The sequence below is a fragment of the Haliotis cracherodii genome, unplaced genomic scaffold (assembly GCF_022045235.1).
Source record: "Haliotis cracherodii isolate W230 unplaced genomic scaffold, xgHalCrac1.p SCAF_14, whole genome shotgun sequence".
NCBI lineage: Eukaryota > Metazoa > Mollusca > Gastropoda > Lepetellida > Haliotidae > Haliotis > Haliotis cracherodii.
Window position 1 is genome coordinate 28845541 of NW_027266269.1, and position 22160 is coordinate 28867700.

Consider the following 22160-nt stretch of genomic DNA (forward strand, 5'->3'; position numbering starts at 1 on the left):
ATGCATTTCTTTCTCTTTTGGCATCGTTATCTTTAAGACATATAACATTAAAGCCAAATAACTATACTAATATTGAATTCATATGGTAAATAACAGAATATTCAAAAACATTTATTTTTATTATTTGAAATATGAGTGAGTTACTGAGTTGGGTTTAACGCCGCTTTTAACAGTATTCCAGTTATATCATGGCGTGTCAGCTTAATGTGCTGGAGGAAAGCCCGAAGCCCTGACAAACCTAGAAACATAATCGGGATTCGAACCCACAATCATATATTTCTGGCTTGCCCAAGGGACGCAACTCTGCACAGTGAATCGCGGCGCCTTAGACGACTGGACCACCCGTGCCCCTTGATTGAAATATCCTTGAATGTGGTTAATGTTTTGTGTGGCTAGTGACAATATATAATGTGATCACATTTCCAAATGGTGTACTTATTAAATGTGCCACAACACAGTCACACCTTGCGACCCGTGAAGATTCCGGGGTAGAATAGGTCTTCAGCAATCCATGCTTGCCGTAAAAGGTGACTATGCTTGTCGAAAGAGGCGACAAACAGGATCGGGTGGTCAGGCTCGCTGACTTGGTTGATGCATGTCATCGATCCCAATTGCGTGGATTGATGCTCATGAGATTAGTCACTGGATTGTCTGGTCCAGACTCGATTATTTACAGACCGCCGTCATATGGCTGGAATATTGCTAAATTCGGCGTTAAACAACAAACCAACCAACCAACCAACACTCCCAACTGCGACCAGCTTTAACTGCAGCTCTTGTGACATGTGACCTGTGAAGACCCGGAATGTTCTATGATTGTGGACCTGTGCACCTGTGTTGTTACGCGTTGCAAGAGAGCGCCGTTTCCAAAGCGTTGTTGCCGTCATGGTAGAATGGAGATAAACCTACTGTGTTTTGAAATTTGATGTAGTCCCACCTCTTTAATAAAATTCCATTGCATGGATCGATGCTCAGGATATTTCGCTGTCTGGCAGCATTTGACATGTTTAAAAAGGTGAGGTGAAATCGGGTTTAACGTCGCGTCCAAGATTATTGCACTTCTATAGCGACGTGCATGCACTTGTGTCTGTGTGTGTGTGTGGCTGCTTGTACTGGTCAGGGACGGATGCCGATTTATAGTGCTAGCTCACTGAGATACCATGCCGTAGTTGAACATGAATATCCCACTCAGACACGGTATACTGACTCCGAGCCGCGCGTCCTTGTTTTAGCCCCTTAATGCCGAGCGCCAGGCAGGGTAACAACAAGTTCCATCTTTTAACGTATTTTGGTATGACGCGGCCGGGAATCAAACCCCGGACCTTCCGCCCTCTGGGTGGACGCTCTACCACTAGACCATGGAGGCGGTTGTTTAAAAATAATTTTGTGTCTGGGCGCAGAGCCAGGTGTAACTCTGTGGTGGCATATTTTATCAGCACTTTACAAATGTGGTGGCGACTGTCCAATCCATTAGCCATATTAAGCATATCTCAAGAAAAATGCCGTTCTTTAAATATTCTGTTGTTGTCATTGGTTTCAATATTGGGTATACAATATTTGTATAGTTAATTGGCCTCAATGAAATATGTCTCAACGATCTGCCGAAGAAGAAAGAAATTCATGTGGGTTTTTTCACACTTTCGATGACTTAAATAAAGATAAATAGTCTATTATGGTAATATTATTTGCTTTACAGATGTGTTGGGTAAATATATTCCAAAACATTCATTTCTCATCATATATTTAGGTTGTGGGTCATGTTCACATGAGACGTACAGTACTAAAATGTCATTCCTCCATGGCGACCATATTGGATTTGGCGGCCATATTGGATTTCTTGGGTGGCCCCATATCTGTAAATATTTGGAATGTCATCCAGTGCACAATTTACCCTTATACCTCGATACAGCTGCACTAAATCAGCAGTTTGCAATCGAGTTTCAGTTAGTTAAATCAGCGGAAGACACCATTAGCAGCGTTCCACGCTGCCGAGGTCCAGTAATACACAATCAAGAAAGTAACCACAAGATCCAATTAGGAGATGAGGCCACTGTTCGATAGCACTCAATTAAGATTAAATACAGACGGAATTCACATTTAAAGTACCTCAAATTTCAAAACACTGTTCTTCTCCATTCCACCATGACGACAAGCACGCTTCGGAAACGCTACTATTTTTAACCGTTTAATTACACGAGTAAATTATATAACATATTCAGTGTGACTATTGTCTGGAAGTTAATTTAAGTTACCGACGTTTACTACAATATCTGAAAAACTATTGGACCTACTCCAGTCAAACTTGGTATGAGATTTTTAAACAGTTATACATAACTGGATATTACATTTAAAGACAATCGGTGCATGAATAAAAAATCTGTCTATTTAGCTATCACTATATTTCATCAACAACGAGACCTGTTCGTCACGAGTGGAACGAGCATTCATTGTAACAGCCATCTGCATAATGCCCACAGTTGAACCAACCAACTCAACTCGAAAGGTTGCACGGGAATCACGCACGCACGAATTTATTAATTGCATAAAAAGTCTTTGCTCTTTCTGCTTCACTTCTAAATAAATCATACACACATTCAACATCAACTGTTTAACTTCTGCTGAGGAGCGCATCTTGTCATTGAATGAACAGGTCACTGTGTAGCACGTGCAGACCGTGCTTGCGCTGTTCCTTGCACGGTTTGTCCCCCTACGTGTCATGTACACATTTCTATACAAAATTACATGATAGTTTCTTAAAGAACTTCATCCGTCATGGGTCTTAAAATAAACAAAATTCAGATATTGTTGGGTACAAGGTATTCATGGTCAAGTACCGTATTGATGTTTCATACACTTTTCTGGATTTCGAGTTATTTTGCAATTTATCGTTCTCATTTGGAGTCAAACGGACTGTACAAAGCACAAACCTGAAATTCGTAGACGATTTCTAGAAATTCTTTGATAAACAAATTTTTTTCTCACGAATCCCATGAACTACAAGTATGTTTGGGAATAAAAAAAGATATATTTAAGAATCTTAAGAAATGATTCAGAATATGTACGAATATGTAAGAATTCATATCCGTGTGTAGTTGTATAGGGGTATATATGTATTGCACTATTCTTGGTCCCATGAAATGCCCTCGTCGTCAGATTCGGAGTCTGTGCTGTCATGTAAATGAATAACAAGAGTCTGGATAGTATCTGTTCGGATACTTTCATAACATGTTGGACACAGTTTGTCCAACGTATATCTGTAATTTCCCCCATCCCTTTCAAGACAATATGCTTGACGTCGGCAAGCTTGAAGGTCTTATTTTGCCGTGCGACCGTATTTTTCTAATCACCCCAGATTAGTTCGATGGGATTCAAGTCACAATGGTAAGGAGGAAATCTAAGCACTTCGTGACCGTGTTCTCTCAACATGTTTTCAATCAAATAAGAGGGTGGGGGTTTGTTCTGAAGAACCATTTGGTAGTAGTCAGTTTTTTTGGCTTTCGTGGGCCGAGCTATGGGGTTGTTGTCCAAACACTGACATATCTTACCTTTGGTGGAATTTGAGGTTAGGCAACGGTTAATAGAATCTTGACAACTGTGATAGGGAGCATTGTCCATAACCACCAAGGATTTATCAGGCAGTGCTAAGAGGAACTGCTCCTTAACATACGCAGTGAATACTGTTCATCTCGGTATGGTAGTCTCTGCCATCTGTAGATCTGAATCTGAACACTAGATCACACCCAGGGAGGAAACCTCTGTGGGAGCCTGCATGGACGACAATCAGGGGCTCCCCTTTACCAGGGGGAATCTTGCGCTGTGGCTCTCTTGGTAAGCCGCTGTGTGGCAGGCGTTAACCCAGGTTTCGTCCAAACGAATGAAATCTGGTCGTTCACACAATGGTAATTTCGACCCTTTCGTCTTTTTGTACTGATTTCCAAATTTGGAAAGGCGTTTACAAATGGTCCATTTGGAAATATCTATGTCATGCTCTGTAAGGAGAATTTGTTTTTGTTTTCGTGTTGAAATAAATTCATTTTCTCGTGTCCCTGACAACTTTCTTATCAAAGGAATCACACTTTAGTTTCCTATCCTGTGTTGATATGACCCCTAAGGGATGTGCAGGGGAGCATGTGTTTTTATGAGAGTTCAAAATCTTAACTACGGTTTGTTTGGGAAGCTGTAACGCATGAATTGTTCTTTCTATGTACTTTGAAATGTCAAAGAAGGGCGAACGTCTTTCACTTTCAGCCTTAAAGTTTTCAACTATTTTAACTAGGAAACCTTTCGCATCAGCGGAAAGATACCTGCGCTGAGACATCATGAAATTTAATGCTAACACCGTATTCGTGCGTGCAACCTTTCAAGTTGAGTTGATTGGTTCAAATGTGTCGTATGGCCCTGTGACGCAGGGGTAGCATTATGCATATGGCTGTTACAATGAATGCTCGTTCCACCAGTGACGAACAGGTCTGATTGTTGATGAAATATAGTGACAGCTAAATAGACAGATTTTTTATTCATGCACCGATTGTCTTTAAATGTAATATCCAGTTATGTATGACTGTTTAATAATCTCACACCAACTTTGACTGGAGTAGATATTGTAGTAAACGTTGGTACCTTAAATTAACTTCCAGACTATATGTCCCCATCACGAACCTCGATCTGACTGAACTTACCTACTTCCATTACTCTTGACAATGCTATTTACAAACTGTATGGAACTAGAGGACAATCCCGATGCGCAGTTCATTTACTGGTAGAAGAATCCAGCTGGCGAAGGAATATGCCCGGGTTTTTTTCGGCTGAAGACGAGTCGGCCAATCGCCTGTGAAGCTGTGTATCTTTGTGACACAGTCATTAGTGTATGTTTTACTCAATTGTATGTTTTCTTTTGTTTGTTTGTTGTTTAACGCCTTACTCAGCAATATTCCAGCTATATGAGGGCGGTCTGTAAACAATCGAGTCTGGACCAGACAATCCAGTGTTTGACTCATAAGCATCGATCCACGCAATTGGGATACGATGGCATGCATCAACCGAGTCAGCGAGTCTTACCACCCAGTCCTGATATTTTCCTTATATGACAAGCATAGTTGCCTTTTACGGCAAGCATGGGTTGCTGAAGACCTACCTACTCTACCCTGGATCTTCACAGGTCTTATGTGTAAGTAATTTCAATGGTTGTAGAAACTGCTGTCAATATATTTGTAGTAACTGTCAGTGGCAACAAATTATTGAACTAATAGTGAAAACAATATTACATGTATACCAGCGCAAAGTTATAAGACAAAAGTATTTGGATTTTTGTTATTTTTACCCCTCACAGTAGTTGTAAGACTATCAAATTAACCGTAGTTGGATACAATATTTCACCACGTTGTCAAACAAAATTTTGCCGACATTATGTACTTAGTGTATATTGTATTGATCTTAATCTGTTTGTGAAGTTACATACTGCATGTTTAATGACCTAATAATAGGTAATTGCAGGTTACATTCAAGCTTCACCAATTTCTCGATAATCATTATTTCAAGCTTAATTTGATTTGAAACCATAACACCACAACATCAAGATCCAATCAATAGCTTAAAGTTGTTGTTTTTCAGAATATCAGTATGTTTTGTGCAACTCCCCAGCAGTTGAGTAGTCACAGTAAGTAAGTGAGTGACTGAGTGAGTGAGTTAAATGTTTAAGTCACATCAGCAATATTTCAGCCATGTCGTGACTATCATGGGTTAAACATAATAAATACAATGAAACTGCCATCGAAGGACAGTAAAATAACTAGACGTCCTCGGTTAATCATGGCATTATCTATAACAATATATTAAACTACGGTTATAACGAACACGCTTATAACAAACAAACCAATATAACGAACTTATTTCTTAGTCCCAGCTATTTGTTGTATTTATGCTGTGTATATGCTTATAATGAACTATGGTTATAACAAACTAAAATTAGTGGTCCCTTTGAGTTCGTTATAAACGTAGTTTACTGTATATGTGAACGTTTTATGAAGAATTTCTTTGTAAAGGTACTCTGGAAGTTAATATGAAAATCAAACATGAGGTGTGTCCAGGAGAATGTTTCTTTGTCGAGAATACAAATTAGTGAACTAGACTATATATAAATTAAATACATTTATCATTTTATAGTATAATAATCCCCTTAGGTTTCACGGCAGAATAGTTCTCCACCATTTCTTGCTTGTCGTGAGGCGGTTGGGTAGCCCGGGTTCCATTACCGACATGGGTACATTGTGTGAAGCCCATTTCTGGTGTACTCCGCCGTGATATTGCTGGAATATTGCTAAAAGCGACGTAAACCATACTCACTCACTCACTCACTCACTCACTCACTCACTCTTGCTTGTCATAAAAACGTACCAAGATCGGGCTGTGACAATATGAGACTAAATATGTGTGACCCACCAAGAGAAAAGGGACATTATGGGTACTAGGATATAATTGTGCTGTGACGTCATAAGACGTTTGACGTCAACTTAGCTTAATTCAATGTAGATCGCCATGTGTGCGGACAGGACAAAACAACTTACTCTCGTTTGTTCGTAATGTTATAAAAACATTATTTCAAAACCTTTGAGCATACATGTCTACTTTCAAATCTTCAGACATTTCATGTTTGTCAAAAACTGCAATCATTACATTAACAGTTTTAAGTCGGATAATGAGTCCAAATGTTTGATGTTTGATGAGAACGTAAGGACGTTGTTATTTCTCATTGTCAAATTGTAATTCCACAATATCTCACAGTTTTATGTTGGTATTTCACAGCATCGCGTTAGTATCTGGCAGTCTAAAATCGATGTCTCACAGATAGCGTTGATAGCCCAAAGTCTTACAGCTGTATCTCACAGACGGACTGACGATGGAGTTCACATTCGACGTCAGACATCTCACCACGTTGCAGCTGTCCACATCTCTGGTAACTAATGTAGTCTGGTTCGCCAGGTTGCCACTTCCAGACATAGGTGGACCCATCCTGCCAGGTAAACACACTGATGCTGCTGGAGCTCTGCATTCCAACCCAGAGGGAGGGAAACACCTCAGCTGCCAAGAAAAAACGCAGTGAATATATGGGCCACTACTGCCACCTACACAACATTCAAACGGGACTGCTTTATTCACTTGAACACAGTTACAGTAAACTACGTTTACAACGAACACGCTTATAACAAACTGACCAATATAACGAACTTATTTTTTTAGTCCTGACATTTGTTGCAAATATGCTTATAACAAACTACGGTTATTTACAACTAAACTTAGTGGTCCGTTTTAGTTCTTTATAACCGTAGTTTACTGTATATATAAATGTTCCAGCTACAGCACTGTCAATTGATAAAAGGGTAACAGAAATCGCAACGAGGCTTATATTGCTATAGAAGGCCACAACCTGCTGACGCTACTCATCAACTGGCCTTCAACATCATGGCCATCCCTGTTATCCACCAAGCTCGCAATCTAGTCTGCTTTACGGGTGGCCCAGTCGTCTAAGGCGCCGCGATTCGCTGTGCAGAGATGCGTCCCTTGGGCACGCCAGAAACCTATGATTGTGGGTTCGAATCCCGGTTCGCCCCAATTATGTTTCTAGGTTTGTCAGCACCATACCCGAGCTCGTGGGTTTCACCGAAGTGGTAAACGTCAGAGACCTGCATCACTTCAGGCTTTCCTCCCACATTAAGCTGACACGCCGTGATATGACTGGAATACTGTTAAAAGCGGCGTTAAACCCAACCCTCTAACTCACTCACTAGTCTGCTTTACATAACATAACCCTCAACACATTGTAAATAACTATACTAAAGGGAAAATGTAACTGAATTCATGTAAAGTGATGGAAATGTTATGTTATTGAAAAATGCCTGGGGGATGTTGTTCTCAATGTAAACCAAAGATTGGCCCAACTGAGGTAACCGCTCAGGTGGAAAGGACGGGAGAAACAGTTGGCCATGGCAGTACAACAATGTTATGCTGTCTTAAAAATTGTGTTACAACAGGAGCAATAGGAGGGCGGGCATTATCCTGCTGCATATGACGTCACGTTCCCGCATTTGCACAAACGGTAGAACATGATCTTCAACGATGTTGTCCCGGTAGCGTACGCCATTTAAGTTGCCATTAACAATGATGAGTTGTGTTCTCCAAAATAGCTGAAAAGCCAACCCATACCAATACACTTCCACCCCCAAACTGACAATATTGAATATGCAAACGTCGCTAAAGCGTCCTCCTGGGCGTCCGTTGACCTGAACTCATTTGTGAACAGAAACTGTAAACTTTTCTCTTCTGAACCACAGATACTTTGTCCACACCAAGCTATGCGTGCCTGATGATAATTGGGCGTATCGCTAGACATCGGGGCCGGATGTAATGCTTCCTCAGCCGGTTGCGTACAGTGCAGCCACTAATTGGTCTAAATCCAGGATTTGTCCGAACTGTTAATGTGGAAGTTTGTTATCTATTCCGTAGAGGCAACAGCCGAATATGCCTGTCTTTTTTACATGACGCAACACGGGACCGGGTGGTCAGGCTCGCTGACTTGGTTGATGCATGTCATCGTATCCCAATTGCGTGGATCGATGCTCATGATGTCAATCACTGGATTGTCGATTATTTACAGACCGCCGTTTTATAGCTGGAATATTGCTGAGTGCGGCGTTAAACAACAAACCAACCAACCAACGTGACGCTGGTGCTGGTGCTGGTATGGTAAGTTACGTGTAAAAAGGACAACTAATCACTGACCCTGATTCTGGAATGAGGCCATGAACTCCTGTTTCTCCTGACTGTTGAGGACGACAAGGCGGCCACCTTCAGAATGGCACAGATCATTTTGAGAAGTCCAGTTGTTGGCGATTGATATGTACTTGTAACACAGCCGGGGAGACAACACGGACGTGTAGCCCCTGGATACAGGACATGGGTCTGGATCAGGAAGCGCTGAAAGGGAATACCAATTGTTTATCATGTACGTATGCATGTATGTTTTGGTGTTTTACCACTTTTGCGAAACCAACGAGCAGGTGTATGGTGCTGAGAAACCTGTAACTTGCGAATCTGGAATTCGAACCATGATCATAAGTATAAGGGCGGTTAAGGTGCACAGCGAATTTCATCACTTTAGACAACATGGCCATCCATACCCTGTTTCCAGAAAAAAAACTTATGTCTGCTCTTTCTGTTTGCCTTGAGCCAGCACAGAATTCTGCAATTGAGAGAGGGCATGGTTGCAGTTAACTTCACAATCCGAAATATGCAGATGTTACTTTGGAGCCGTCAATTTATGACATCTGAACCTAGCAAATCAGTGTCTGACAAGATGAAGAAGGATCTACACTTTCTGGACACGATGACATACAATCATCCAAATCACTTAGCCTGGCCATCTGACACAAGGTAATCGCCTCTAAAGGCCAACCATTGGCAACATCCGAATCACAACAGATACTCGTTACATGGTTTTTACGTGTTCATGTAGTCATCTTATCTTATGTCAAATGGGAAGGCATTTTCCTGGTTTCAATAATCGTGTAAATGCTCAAATATTTATCTTCACATTGTCAATTCAGAGTAAAGAAACATTATCACGGCAACAAACGCGATCGCCTCGAAAGATTTGGGCCCAATTGCGCAAAGTGATCTTAGCGTTAAGATGATCGTAACTCCCATACCTTAATATAAGCTTACGAGAGTCTCGGCGCAAAGATTGCTTTGTGCAAGTGGGCCCTGTGCCTCCACAAAGGGTTATCATTGAAGAATATATGACATTCAGGTCAATTATTCACAGGCATACTTTGAGGCATAATAATCACTGATATTCACGTAGTTTAATGAACGGATACATAATCTTAAATCTCTAGGCATACATGTGTTTCTGTCAACTTTAATCTTTAATCCAATCGCACTTAACCATCTGAAATGCACCAAAGTTATTCTACGTTTCCTTAGATCTACATCAGGAAATCAGTATACTGCATATATATATATATATATATATATATATATATATATATATATATATATATATATATATCTTATATAATATATCTTAGTGATACTAGAAACATATTGTGAACCCAGCATTAAGAGATTACCACACTCTGCTTCCTAGAATTAACAATACTTGACACATCTCCAGACTATTTTAGAGTTGACTTCTGTCACAGTTTTTCCACACTATTATCAAACAAGTTTATGCTCTTGTCTTCATTTTCACAGCCTCGAGACAACAGATAAATTCACACAAGCATGATTGGATCAACATCAACGAATGTATCCTTCAAGACGGACAATTAAAAGGTCAGTGTGTAGTTATGTGTAATTTACAAATCAAACTTCGTAGGATCTCACCTCCTGCCTTGATGAAGTGCTTAGCTCCAGGGAAAGATGTCCCAGAGGACGTGAGAGTAGATCTGTACATGGCGCATTGGCTGCCGTGGTAGGTGACAGCAGCACAGAGTCCGTCCTTGGCACAGAGACCAGCACAGGTCCTTTCATCAAGAGATGTTTGTATGCTGGAGGGATGTTCCCGTGCCTGTAAACCTTCCAGTGTTATTTGTCTCTCAAAACGATACCTGGAATCGCCGTTTCCTGCATACACGACTGGGATGAAGACAATGATCAGACACAGCACAGCGTTCATCTTTCTCTCGTGCAATGTGGTCGCTAAATACTGATTTATGTTACCAACGTATACTATATTATTCATTCTCCTTAACAATGCAACCGGTTAGGCCTCTCAATGAGTTCCACAGGGTTTCTTGAAACAGTGACATTGTGTTGAGTTAAAGGTTATTGATTGACTTGTAAGGATTCACTGATATTGTCTCGGTTCACTGACGGATCAATCGACAAATCAATGCATAAACAGTATCTAATTTTTACAAAAGTTTTTCTTGAGTAATAGTTTACTATTTTAAACCCCCGTGGGGGACCCGGGGTATAACAGATTGTGTCCTCAGCACCCCATTGCTGGTCGTAAGAGCGACTGAGTTGGGCAACTCATTTGTCGTGGGTTGCGCCCCTGTGTTGGTGGAGAACGGGATTCTGGTGGTCGAGGGCACTGGATCCAGAAACCGGTGTTCCTTTTGCCCAACACACCACTTCGACCCTTACTTCACCTGGACGGGTGGTAAAATGGGCCCGGTTCTATCAATCGGCTGGTCATGGCAAGCACTGTGCTGGAAACTTGCTTGTTTGATTTTCTACATGATGTTGTATTTGGGCTTTGAATGTTAAACTTCATATAAACACGTCTGCCTGGAGTCCTGTGTCAGAAGGCGGCGGCTCATGGGCCAATCTGGTAATGTCGACCTCTGAGTTCTATATGTCTCCAATTGAATGAGCCGAACCAGCCTAGTATTTTCTTTGGTGGACAAATATAGCTATTCATGCCGTATTTACTGGAGTATATCACCCCTGTATCACGACCGAACTGCATAATCCAAACACATCTTGAATACGCCTATAAAGGTTCAACTGTAGCACAAAGGAACAATGTCGTTGGAAGCAAGAGAATCGAGCTGTAGCCATGATATGGCAGCAAATTATGTCCCAAGCATCTAAGGCCACCACGTAAGCGTTGTTTGTTTCTTGACCCGCCGACGTCGTCGTCAAAACCCCACGTCAGGCGTTTATCTTTTATTTTCCAGTTCTTAACCAAATGTCAAGTTACTCTAACATTTCCCCAAAATATGAAAGAGAGAGATTAAATTACTTTTGTTTGTTTGATAATTAACGCCGCACTCAGCAATATTTCAAATATATGACGGCGGTCTGTAAATAATCGAATCTGAAAAAGACAATCCAGTGATTGACATCATGAGCATTTGGGATCGATGACATGCATCATCCAAGTCGGCGAGCCTGACTACCCGATCCTGTTAGTCGCCTCTTATGACAAGCATAGTTGCCTTTTAAGACAAGCAAGGGTTGCTGAAGACCTATTCTACCCCGGATCTTCACGGGTCTACACTACACATGAGTCCTGATGCACATCGCGTCAAGAAAACATTCTCATTATTATGCATATCTTTCTTGAGGTGTGTACAAAACCAAAAGCTAACCCAAAGAATCTTAAACTTTCAGACCAAAGAAATCCAGATCTTATGAAGGGGCGGTCAGGTAGCCTAGTGGTTAAAGCGTTCGCTCGTCATGCCAAAAACTCGGGTTCGATCCCCGACATGGGTACAATGTGTGAAGCCCATTTCTGGTGTCCCCCGCTGTGATATTACTGGAATATTGCTAAAAGCGGCGTAAAACCATACTCACTCACTAGATCTTATGATCTCAAAGTGTGTATGACACACAGACAAAATTCTGGTACCCCTCGGAATTTTGCTGATCTCAATTCCTAACAACAGTATTCAAAGCTTATATTTACAAGTATAAAGGTAACCACTCTTCAAGAAATCAATCTTCAAGAAAGACGCACAAATTCGTAGTCATTCAATAGGTAGATTTTATTCAGGAATGATTTAATCAAATTGAAAAAATAGCCATCCCCTTGTCGTCAGATGAATTAAATGGGACATGATTGCAAATCTGCATTTCTATTCCACCAGGATCGTTATTGCCACATGAAAATATATTAATGATCAATATACCAAGGAGTTGGATTAGGAAGTTTCAAATGTTAAAATTTAAGCATCGAACACTCAATAACTCCCGGAAATAATCAGAACAAAAACATAATTAGAAGGGAGGGGGAGGGGGGGGGGGGGGGGTCGCTGCAGTAACAGTGTCCCTAAGTAAGTAAACGTTACTTTCACTTACCACAGTTGATAAAACATACAGCGTGCTTGTTGAAATATGGTCTCTATGCATGCATAAACACGTGACTATGCTTGTCGTAAGAGGCGACTAACGAGATCGAGTGGTCAGGCTCGCTGAAAACATGCAATATTCCAGCTGTATGATGGCGGTCGGTAAATGATCTGGAGTTTGAACCAGACAATCCAGTGACAATCCAGTGACAAACCCGATCCCGTTAGTCGCCTCTTACGACAAGCATAGTCGCCTTTTACAGCAAGCATGGGTTGCTGAAGACCTACTCTACCCCGGACAGGTCACCATATTATAGAATCAGTTTGAATAGTGCAGTGATTAAGAACAAAGAAGAAAACAAAATTTAAACAAGAGTTTGCCACTAACGTGGCTATATCCCTCGCCCTTGCTCAGAATTTATGACATAATTATATCTAAACAAACCCTAACCTTTTTTAACCGAGGTGGAACTTGTCATGGAAACTGTAACAAAAAGGAAGAGTTTGGAACCTAAATCCATCTTGTTGCCATAAAAACGTAAAAAATAAAAAATTCTAAAATTTCGAAATAGCAAAAGGCACCAGTTCAGCATGTACCTGACAAGCCTGCAAAGTTTCATGAAAATATATTGAACAATTTATGAGTAATGCTGCCGAAACGAACCCTACCATCACAGAACCTAAGTCTATCTTGTTGCCATGGAAACGAAAAAAAAAAAATTTCTAAAATTTCTAGATAGCAAAAGGCACCAGTTCAGCATGTACTTGACAGACCTGCAAAGTTTCATGAAAAAATATAGAACGGTTTCTGAGTTATGCTCCGGAAACGAAACGTGACGGACGGACGGAGCCCGTTTCTATATTCCCCGACAACTTTGTTGGGCGGGGGATAATAAACGTTTTATGGATATTTGATTTCCACTGACTCCAGGAGACTGAATGAGATCGCAAGCCTCGTGGCGTTTTCGACAGAAATCCGTATTGGGGCTTCGTAGAAGATATTGCCATCGATGAATATCTGAAATTAACACATGAGTATGAGTTATAAATATTGACTCATTATCCACTTAGATGTTCAACTGTGATACAAATGGACTTAAGTATATATAATACTCGTTTTGGTTACATACGAGAAGATTTCTATGAACTGATCGACTGAAAGTTCAAAAGAAAGTGTATCTGACGAGAAGCGTGGTACTGCATTTATTATTCACTCTCAATGTGTATTTAAATGTAAATACATGACAATGTTTGTTCGTTAAACGTTAATCTGGTTCTGAAGGACGTTTCGTTCGTTCGTTCGTTCGTTTGTTGTTTAACGCCGCACTCCAATATTCCAGCTATATGACGGCGGCCAATAAATATCATGAGCATCGATCCACGCAATTGGGATTGACCGACATCAACCACTGATATGGGCATTTATTAAATTCTATACGTACGCATTAGTTCCGGCTATTGTGTCTATAATTTGCATGAATATAGCAACGATCGAAACATCATTATTTGGGATTAGCAAGGTCTCTGCATTACCTGTAAAAAACAGAATCAGGAGATTTGGGAAAACACATGTACATTACAACTTTAAAACAGAAAGACACATGTCTCGTAATACATAAATAGATGAGTTGTAAGCACTTCTGTTTAAACGTCACCACTTCCGGTTTGAGATTCCTCATGCCAAGTGATGTTCACTTTTGAAACCGAACGACCTCCGCCCTTTGCCTGCGAAACAACACAGTCATAAGCTCTTCCGGTTTAATGACATCACTTCAGGTTTCGTAAAACATAAATAAGAAAATAATATGGACATTCGGTTTAGGAAAACACGTGCTTAATGCAAGACAACTCTAAATCAGAAAAAAAACACTACATGCATATACCACTTGGACATTATCTGCAAAAAGTCATTTGAGGGAACATGCCAAACAAATTACTTTTACTGTGACCTTGACCTCCACGTTATCTTGGTCACACCCTGAGGAGTGAGTGAGTATGGTTTTACGCCGCTTTAAGCAATATTCCAGCAATATCACAGCGGGGGACACCAGAAATGGGTTTCACACATTGCACCTATGTCGGGAATGGAAACCGGGTCTACGGCGTGACGAGCGAGTGCCTTAACCACTAGGCTACCCGACCGCCCCGTTAAGCAAGGAGTAACGGTAACCTCAGTCTGAACATAGACCATAACATAGATCTGAGGAGGGCATGTAACAGTTTTCGTTGATCTACAGTTAATCCTTCCTCTTTTTCCAGTCTATAACCTGAAGAATGGCTAGCTTAATTTCTTTATGGTTATTCATTGTGATCAGAAACCAGACAAAGATGTAGTGATGTCGATAAAACGAGAGACTGTTTGGAGGACCCTAATAGTCATTTGTTTTATTTGTAGAATAAGTCTTCAGCAACCCATACTTGCCGTTCATCATGCAGGCCATACAATAATGCATTCACTACTTTCCTCACGGTCCTAATCTGTCTCTCCCAAACTCATCCCGTGTGAGAGGGAGATTGGGGATTACTCATCCACTGAATTACTGTCTGTAGCATGTGTTTCGGATTTCATGGTGATTCCATGCACGAATTGGTTCTTCCACCCGTGAAGATCCGCGATAGAATAGGTCTTCAGCAACCCGTGCTTGCCGTATAAGGCGACCAACGGGATCAGGTGGTCAGGCTCGCTGACTTGGTTTGATGCATGTCATCGTATCCCGATTGCATGGATCGGTTCTCATGATGTCAATCACTTGATTGTCTGGTCCAGACTCGATTATTTACAGACCGCCGTCATATAGCTGGAATATTGCTGAGTGCGGCGTTAAACAACAAACCAACTGACTAAAATTATTTCATTTTCAATTAATTTTGGACATCCTCCTCTTCCAAGGACAATTCACCTACCAGGAATTGGGTTGTTGTTATTCTCACGAGGACATCAAACACCACGTTTGGAGAAAATATGAAGGTCGATGGCCTAAGTTCAGTCCCCCAGGTCCCGGAGGTTTGTGTGTTGAAGATTGCATCAGGTCTAAACCAACGGATAGACAGGAGGAACACACAGTTTAGGTTGTCAGGTCCCCACAGGTGCACGTCAGTACTATAGTCAAAACGGAAAACACAAAGACCTTTGAGCTTTCTCCTTAAAAAGATAATACAAACTTGAAACGTGTTCAGTAACATGCCCGTGACTATCCGGGTTAGAATAGGTCTTCATCAACCCATGCTTGCCGTATAAGGCGACTATGCTTGTCGTAAGAGGCGACTAACTGGATCGGGTTAGTCGCATTTTACAAGCATAGTCGACTTTTACGGCAAGCATGGGTTGCTGAAGACCTATTCTACCCCGGAATCTTCACGGGTCTGGACGTTGATAAAGATGTGGGCTATCTGCATATTATGCCTAGATGCCATTTGCTAAATTATCAACAAAACGTATATGCACGTCCGGTTTAATGACATTAATACTGGTAAAACACATGCCCAATACAGTACGACCTTCAAACAGAAAGTCTTATGTCTCCAGCTATCTTACCAACAGAGACAAAAACATTTCCGGTTGAATAACCTTGATCTTCAGTCATGGCCATTAACTCAGCAATATTCCAGCTATATGACGGCGGCCTGTAAATAATCCGAGTCTGAACCAGACAGTCCAGTGACTGACATCATGAGCATCGATCCACGCAATTTTGATCGAAGATCTGCATCAACCTTGTCAGCAAGCCTGATCACCAGATCCCGTTACTCGCCTCTTACGACAAGCATAGTCGCCTTTTACGACTGGATGGGTTGCTGAAGACCTATTCTACCCGGGATCGTCACGGGTCTGGACGTTGATAAAGATGTTGGCTATCTGCATATTATTTGGCTGTGATTCTGTTGAAATGGGTTTCATTTCTAACTTGCATACTTAGTTTATAGTCAAGGAAAAGATTTATTCATAATACTGAACATGTCTACTGGTTGTTAATGTTTGATAACTTACTTTCCACCACCATCGCCTGCACCTCTCACTTTGATCTCCACCCCAGGGGATAACGGTGCAGAAAGATCGGTGACCCAAGGAGATACCTGTCATCAAGTAAAGCCAAACTATTTTGAAATATTCAAAATACTTATTACCCCATTGATATATCATAATGATTTTTTTCTTGGCTGGTTGGTTGTTTTGTTGTTTAACGCCGCACTCAGCAATATTCCAGCTCTAAGTCGGCGGTCTGTAAATAATCGAGTCTGGACCAGACAATCCAATAATTAATATCATGAGCATCGATCCACGCAATTGGGATCGATGACATGCATCAACCAAGTCAGTGATCCTGACCACCCGATCCCGTTAGTCGCCTTTTGCGACAAGCAGAGTCACATTTTACGGCAAGCATGGGTTGCTGAAGACCTATTCTACCCCGGAATGATTTTTTTCTGAATCATTGAATATAATACATCCTCATTTAACTCAAATTGCTCATGATAGTAATACAACACATAAAATTAAATTAATAAAAGCACATTGGCATGTTTGTCACATGGCTCTGGCACATGTTGTTAGTTTTATGACGACCACGATGAAAATGTAGCGTCGTTTGTACACGAACATACCGGATTGATCCAACGTGTCTGAGGATCCGTGAAGATCTGGGCTAGAATAGGTCTTCAGCAACCCATGCTTGCCGTAAAAGGCGACTAAGCTTGTCGTAAAAGGCGACTAACGGGATCGGGTGGTCAGGCTCGCTGACTTGGTTGATGCACGTCATCAATCCAAATTGCATGGATTAATGCTCATGATATTAATCACTGGATTGTCTGGTCCAGACTCGATCATTTACAGACCGCAGTCATATATACTAGTAGCTAGAATATTGCTGAGTGCGGCGTTAAACAACAAACCAACAACCAACCAACATACCGGATTGATCCAACGTGTCTGAGCACACCTTCCAATGTTGAGGACCTCAGTGCCAAGGGAACAGTAGAATGAAGAGGAGGGGATGTGTGTGAACCCACTTCCACAGGCAACGTCCACAGACTGGTTCACGGATGTCAGCGACAGGGCATTCTCCACGCGGAAGTGGTTGCATTCAGCTGAACATACATGAACAATAGAGCGATATGGAAGGCCAATGTCTCGAATATCCGACGAAAGAGATTACATTGAAAGGCGTCAATAGACCATAGAAATTGACATGAAAATGCATTTTGTTTTGTTTTTGTGTTTTGTTGGGGGGGGGAATGAAAATTTTGAGGAAGATCGTGTGAGTAAATTGTGTGAGTCAATAACAACAGTCATTCGTCACCACTCGCCCCTTTCCGTAACCTGAAAGAAGATTCGATTTGTCCCGGAATAACACGAGTTAGTCACGAATGCAACAACAGTTTGCTGGCGGCAGTTATGAAGTACATGGTGAGTACAAAGTTCTTTTGCAATTCCCTATTTATTTTTATATCTTATGGAACACATATGACTAACTACAGTTGATGAAAATTTAACAACTTAGAGAAAATAAAAGGGTTTTCTACATCAGGCATCAGTCGATTTTTCAAGGGCTAATTGCCAGTGTGATCTGGCACATACCAGTATATTGCCTGTGATTTTTCTTTTTTTGTCTCAGCTATTCTTCCATAACTACTATTCCCACAATATATGGCAATCCAATAACCGCAAACATTGACAGCTTTATGTTGCATGCAGTGCGGTGAGGTGCTACTTTCTTGAAAACTAATTAGATTTCATATCTTTTCGATGACCGTCTGTGTGATTATCAATATGTTATTAACATATATAGTATTTGTTTCAGTTGACAATATTAGTGAGTGAGTGGGTTGGGTTTAACGCCGCTTTTTACAGTATTCCAGTTACATCATGGCGTGTCAGCTTTATGTGGGAGGAAAGCCCGAAGTAATGCAGGTCTCATACGTTTACCACTTCGGTGAAACACTCGAGCACGGGTATGGTGCTGACAAACCTAGAAACATAATCGGGTCGAACCGACACTATTGGAATCTATGTTTCATTATTTATTTCATTAAGAAATAATGATGAAGTAATATTTTTATTTGTCCGGAGGGCAATTATCCTGCTCCTAGATATCTTACTTTGTATTCGACCCGTGAAGATCCAGGGTAGAATAGGTCTTCAACAACCCATGCTGATCGATGCTTATGATGTCAATCACTGGATTGTCTGGTCCAGACTCGATTATTTTACAAACCGCCGTCATATAGCTGGAATATTGCTGAGTGCGGCGTTAAACAACAAACAAACAAACAAAACTGATGTTCTTCAGTACACATTGTTCATTCTTTTCATATGACGTCGTTTTGTAACATCTGACTATCATTATTTTTACCTGTTTTTCAACGTTGACCGAATGACCGCCCATACTAAGGGCCAAGAACTGCTATTAGAAAAAACTACAATTAAGAACCATATGTGGATCTGTTAGTGAGTGAGTGAGTATGGTTTAACGCCGCTTTAGCAATATTTCGGCAATATCACGGCGGGGGACACTAGAAATGGGCTTCACACAGTGTACCCATGTCTGGAATCGAACCCGGGTCTTCGGCGTGACGAGCGAACGCTTTAACCACTAGGCTACCCGACCGCCCTCGATCTGTTAGAGGAGTGAGTCAGGGTAAACTATATAATGAAACGGGCTATATTTCACTAAGTGATCACCGGCAAAACCACAAAATGTTTTGTTATAAAACGCCCGAATACTTTTCAAGTTTAATTCCTTTGAGCATTTTTGCCACTTCCATGTATGTATCACGATCCTACAACATACTGCAAGTACCTTCATGTCGTGCGAAAAGATATAGAAATTCATTTTTGACATCATCAGTACATAATTGGAATATGTTGGATGACACTTTAAGATGTACTGAATCTTTAATTCATTTGAAAAAGAATTAGGAGAAACATAATATTAGCAATATACATCCTATATTTCAATGTTAAGGTACTAGAAAAAACACACTGAAGAATAATACTCGATTGCAGTGACCTGAATGGACATACGTTTGACCGTTTTGTTGTTACTGGCCTTAAGTGTCGTTGTGGTCACTGTTACGAAGATAATCTTCAGTATTTATTCCAATGTAAAAGGTATACGGACATTAGAAGTATTTCTTTTATATAAATGGTTATGATATTAAAACCGTGTTGTTTGGAAATATAACTGTCATCTGGAACAAATATTAGACTTATAGAATCTCTCCATGCATATTTTACTCTGACGCTTTGAACGCCTTTAAAATAGTTAGACATTTTGTGTACATTTACACTCTTCAAAAAAAGAAACGCACAGGTAGTATGTAGTTCATTGAACCTGACTACACAAAAAATCCGGTATATAAATTGGATATATGTTATTGGAAAATGTTGATGGCCTGATATTCGACACACGTTTTCACACTTGTTCAAAAATATCATGGAGGAAAACAGTAAACCATTTGCCACCCCTGGGACCGATACACACAATTCAATTCCACTGCAGACCGTCCGAGAACCGGCCGACCAAGAGTTACCACCCCTGCACAGGATCGCGACATTCGACTGTTCCACCTACGTCATTGCAATGCCACAGCTACGGAGACTGCAGGACGCATCCCTGGTTTGAGGAGGATATCGGACCAGACTGTCAGGAACCATCTTCGCGGGGCTGGAATCCGACCCAGAAGACCAGTTATCGTCCCTGTTTTGCAACCGATCCATCGACAGCGACGCTTGCGTTGGTGTCATACCTAACAGCCTTGGAATTAGAGAAACTGGAGACGAGTGTGGTGTAGCAATGAATCACGATTTCTTCTTCACCGGCGAGATGGAAGACAACGTGTTATCGTCGTCGAAATGAGCGTTTTGCCCCAAATTGTGTACGTGAATTAGACAAAGTCGATGGCAGTAGTGTCATGGTGTGGGGGGCCATATCCTACACCACGAGATATGACTTGGTTGTGGTTCAGGACAATATGACAGCAAATCACTACATGAATCAAATTCTTCAACCTCACCTTCTTCCAATCATTGACCGCCAGAGGGAGCTGTTTCAACAGGACAACTCTCCATCGCACACAGCTCGTGTCACGATAGACTACCTTCATAATGCCAACACCAACGTCTGCCCTGGCCGTCGAGATCTCCAGATCTCAACCTAATCGAACACCTCTGGGATGAACTTGATCGACTTCTACGTCAACGTCAGAATACGCCGCAGACACTGGCCAACGCGTTACAAGAAGAATGGCGCAGAATTCCACAGGACAGAATTCGTACACTAATCCAGTCAGTGCCGAGCAGATGCAGAGCCGTGATTGCTGCCCGGGGCGGTCACACAAGATACTGAGTTCAGCGTAACCTTGTGGCCTCATGTGACATGACAATGAACAGTTTTCAATGCCTTTGTACAACGACAGCATGATACTATCGAGCTCCAAGATTTCATATTTGTATCTATGATATTAAATGAGATATATCGACTTTATAAGGTACACTGTGCGTTTCTTTTTTTTAAGGGAGTATATATGTTTGAACCTTTTATCATCCACTGTGTGTTATGATATATACTCCTCAAAAATAAGAAACTTGACATAGATGTAAAACCACTTTTTGCCAAAGATCTAAAATAATTACATTAAATGAGAACCAAATAAGTCAAACAGAAAGATGATGTGTCTATAATTCGAGAAAGCACACGCAAAGCACATACACGTAGCGTTTGGGGATCAATTTTACAGCTTCATCCAAACGCAACCGCCTGTAAAAAACGTGAAGCACAGGATCCTGCATTTAGGCATTCAGGACCCCCTGCTGAATGGGTATAAAAATCCACATCAACGGCTGTTCATACAGTCCTTATAACGTCAGTAGAGGCGGTGACAGAATGCCAAGACTGAATGCAGCTCAACGGAACAAAGCCATTGAGAGATTACAAGATGGAGCAACTCAGCAAGAAGTGGTCAGGCACTTTGGCGTATCCAGACAGACAATCTCCGCACTGTGGACCCGATACAACAACACCAATAGAGTAGACGACAGATCAAGGTCAGGAAGACCAAGGGTGACAACCCAAGCACAAGATCGATACATCCGGCCGCGACACCTCCGAGACCGCACTACCACAGCCACGTCTACAACCACACAAATACCTGGGGTACGCAGAATATCAGATCAATCGGTACGCAACAGACTGAGGGAGGCTGGACTTTTTGCACGAAGACCGGTTCGACGTCATATATTGACCCCACGTCATCTGGCGGACCGACTGCTTTGGTGCCAACAGAGGGCTAGATATGAACGTGCAAGGTGGAGAAATGTACTGTTTACTGACGAGTCCCGTTTCCTACTCACACGTGCTGATTGGCACG

The 22160-nt window shown here is 41.4% G+C and overlaps 1 protein-coding gene across 2 annotated transcripts in view; it reads right to left on the reverse strand.

Annotated features, from left to right (window-relative positions):
- Positions 1-6692: 6692 nt before the first annotated feature.
- LOC139460688 (C-type lectin domain family 9 member A-like) overlaps positions 6693-22160 on the reverse strand; it is a 29269-nt gene continuing 13801 nt past the window's right edge. Inside the window, exons 2-6 of one of the 2 annotated variants that reach the window (XM_071242166.1) lie at positions 17704-17879; positions 16783-16868; positions 15699-15894; positions 8776-8970; positions 6693-7077 (exon numbers count right to left, since the gene is read on the reverse strand). In XM_071242166.1, coding sequence (XP_071098267.1) covers positions 6838-7077; positions 8776-8970; positions 15699-15894; positions 16783-16868; positions 17704-17879 — 893 coding nt within the window. In that variant the 3' untranslated portion in view covers positions 6693-6837. Of the gene's footprint in view, positions 7078-8775; positions 8971-10380; positions 10686-15698; positions 15895-16782; positions 16869-17703; positions 17880-22160 lie in introns of those variants that run through there. The other variant, XM_071242167.1, reaches the window with a different exon arrangement.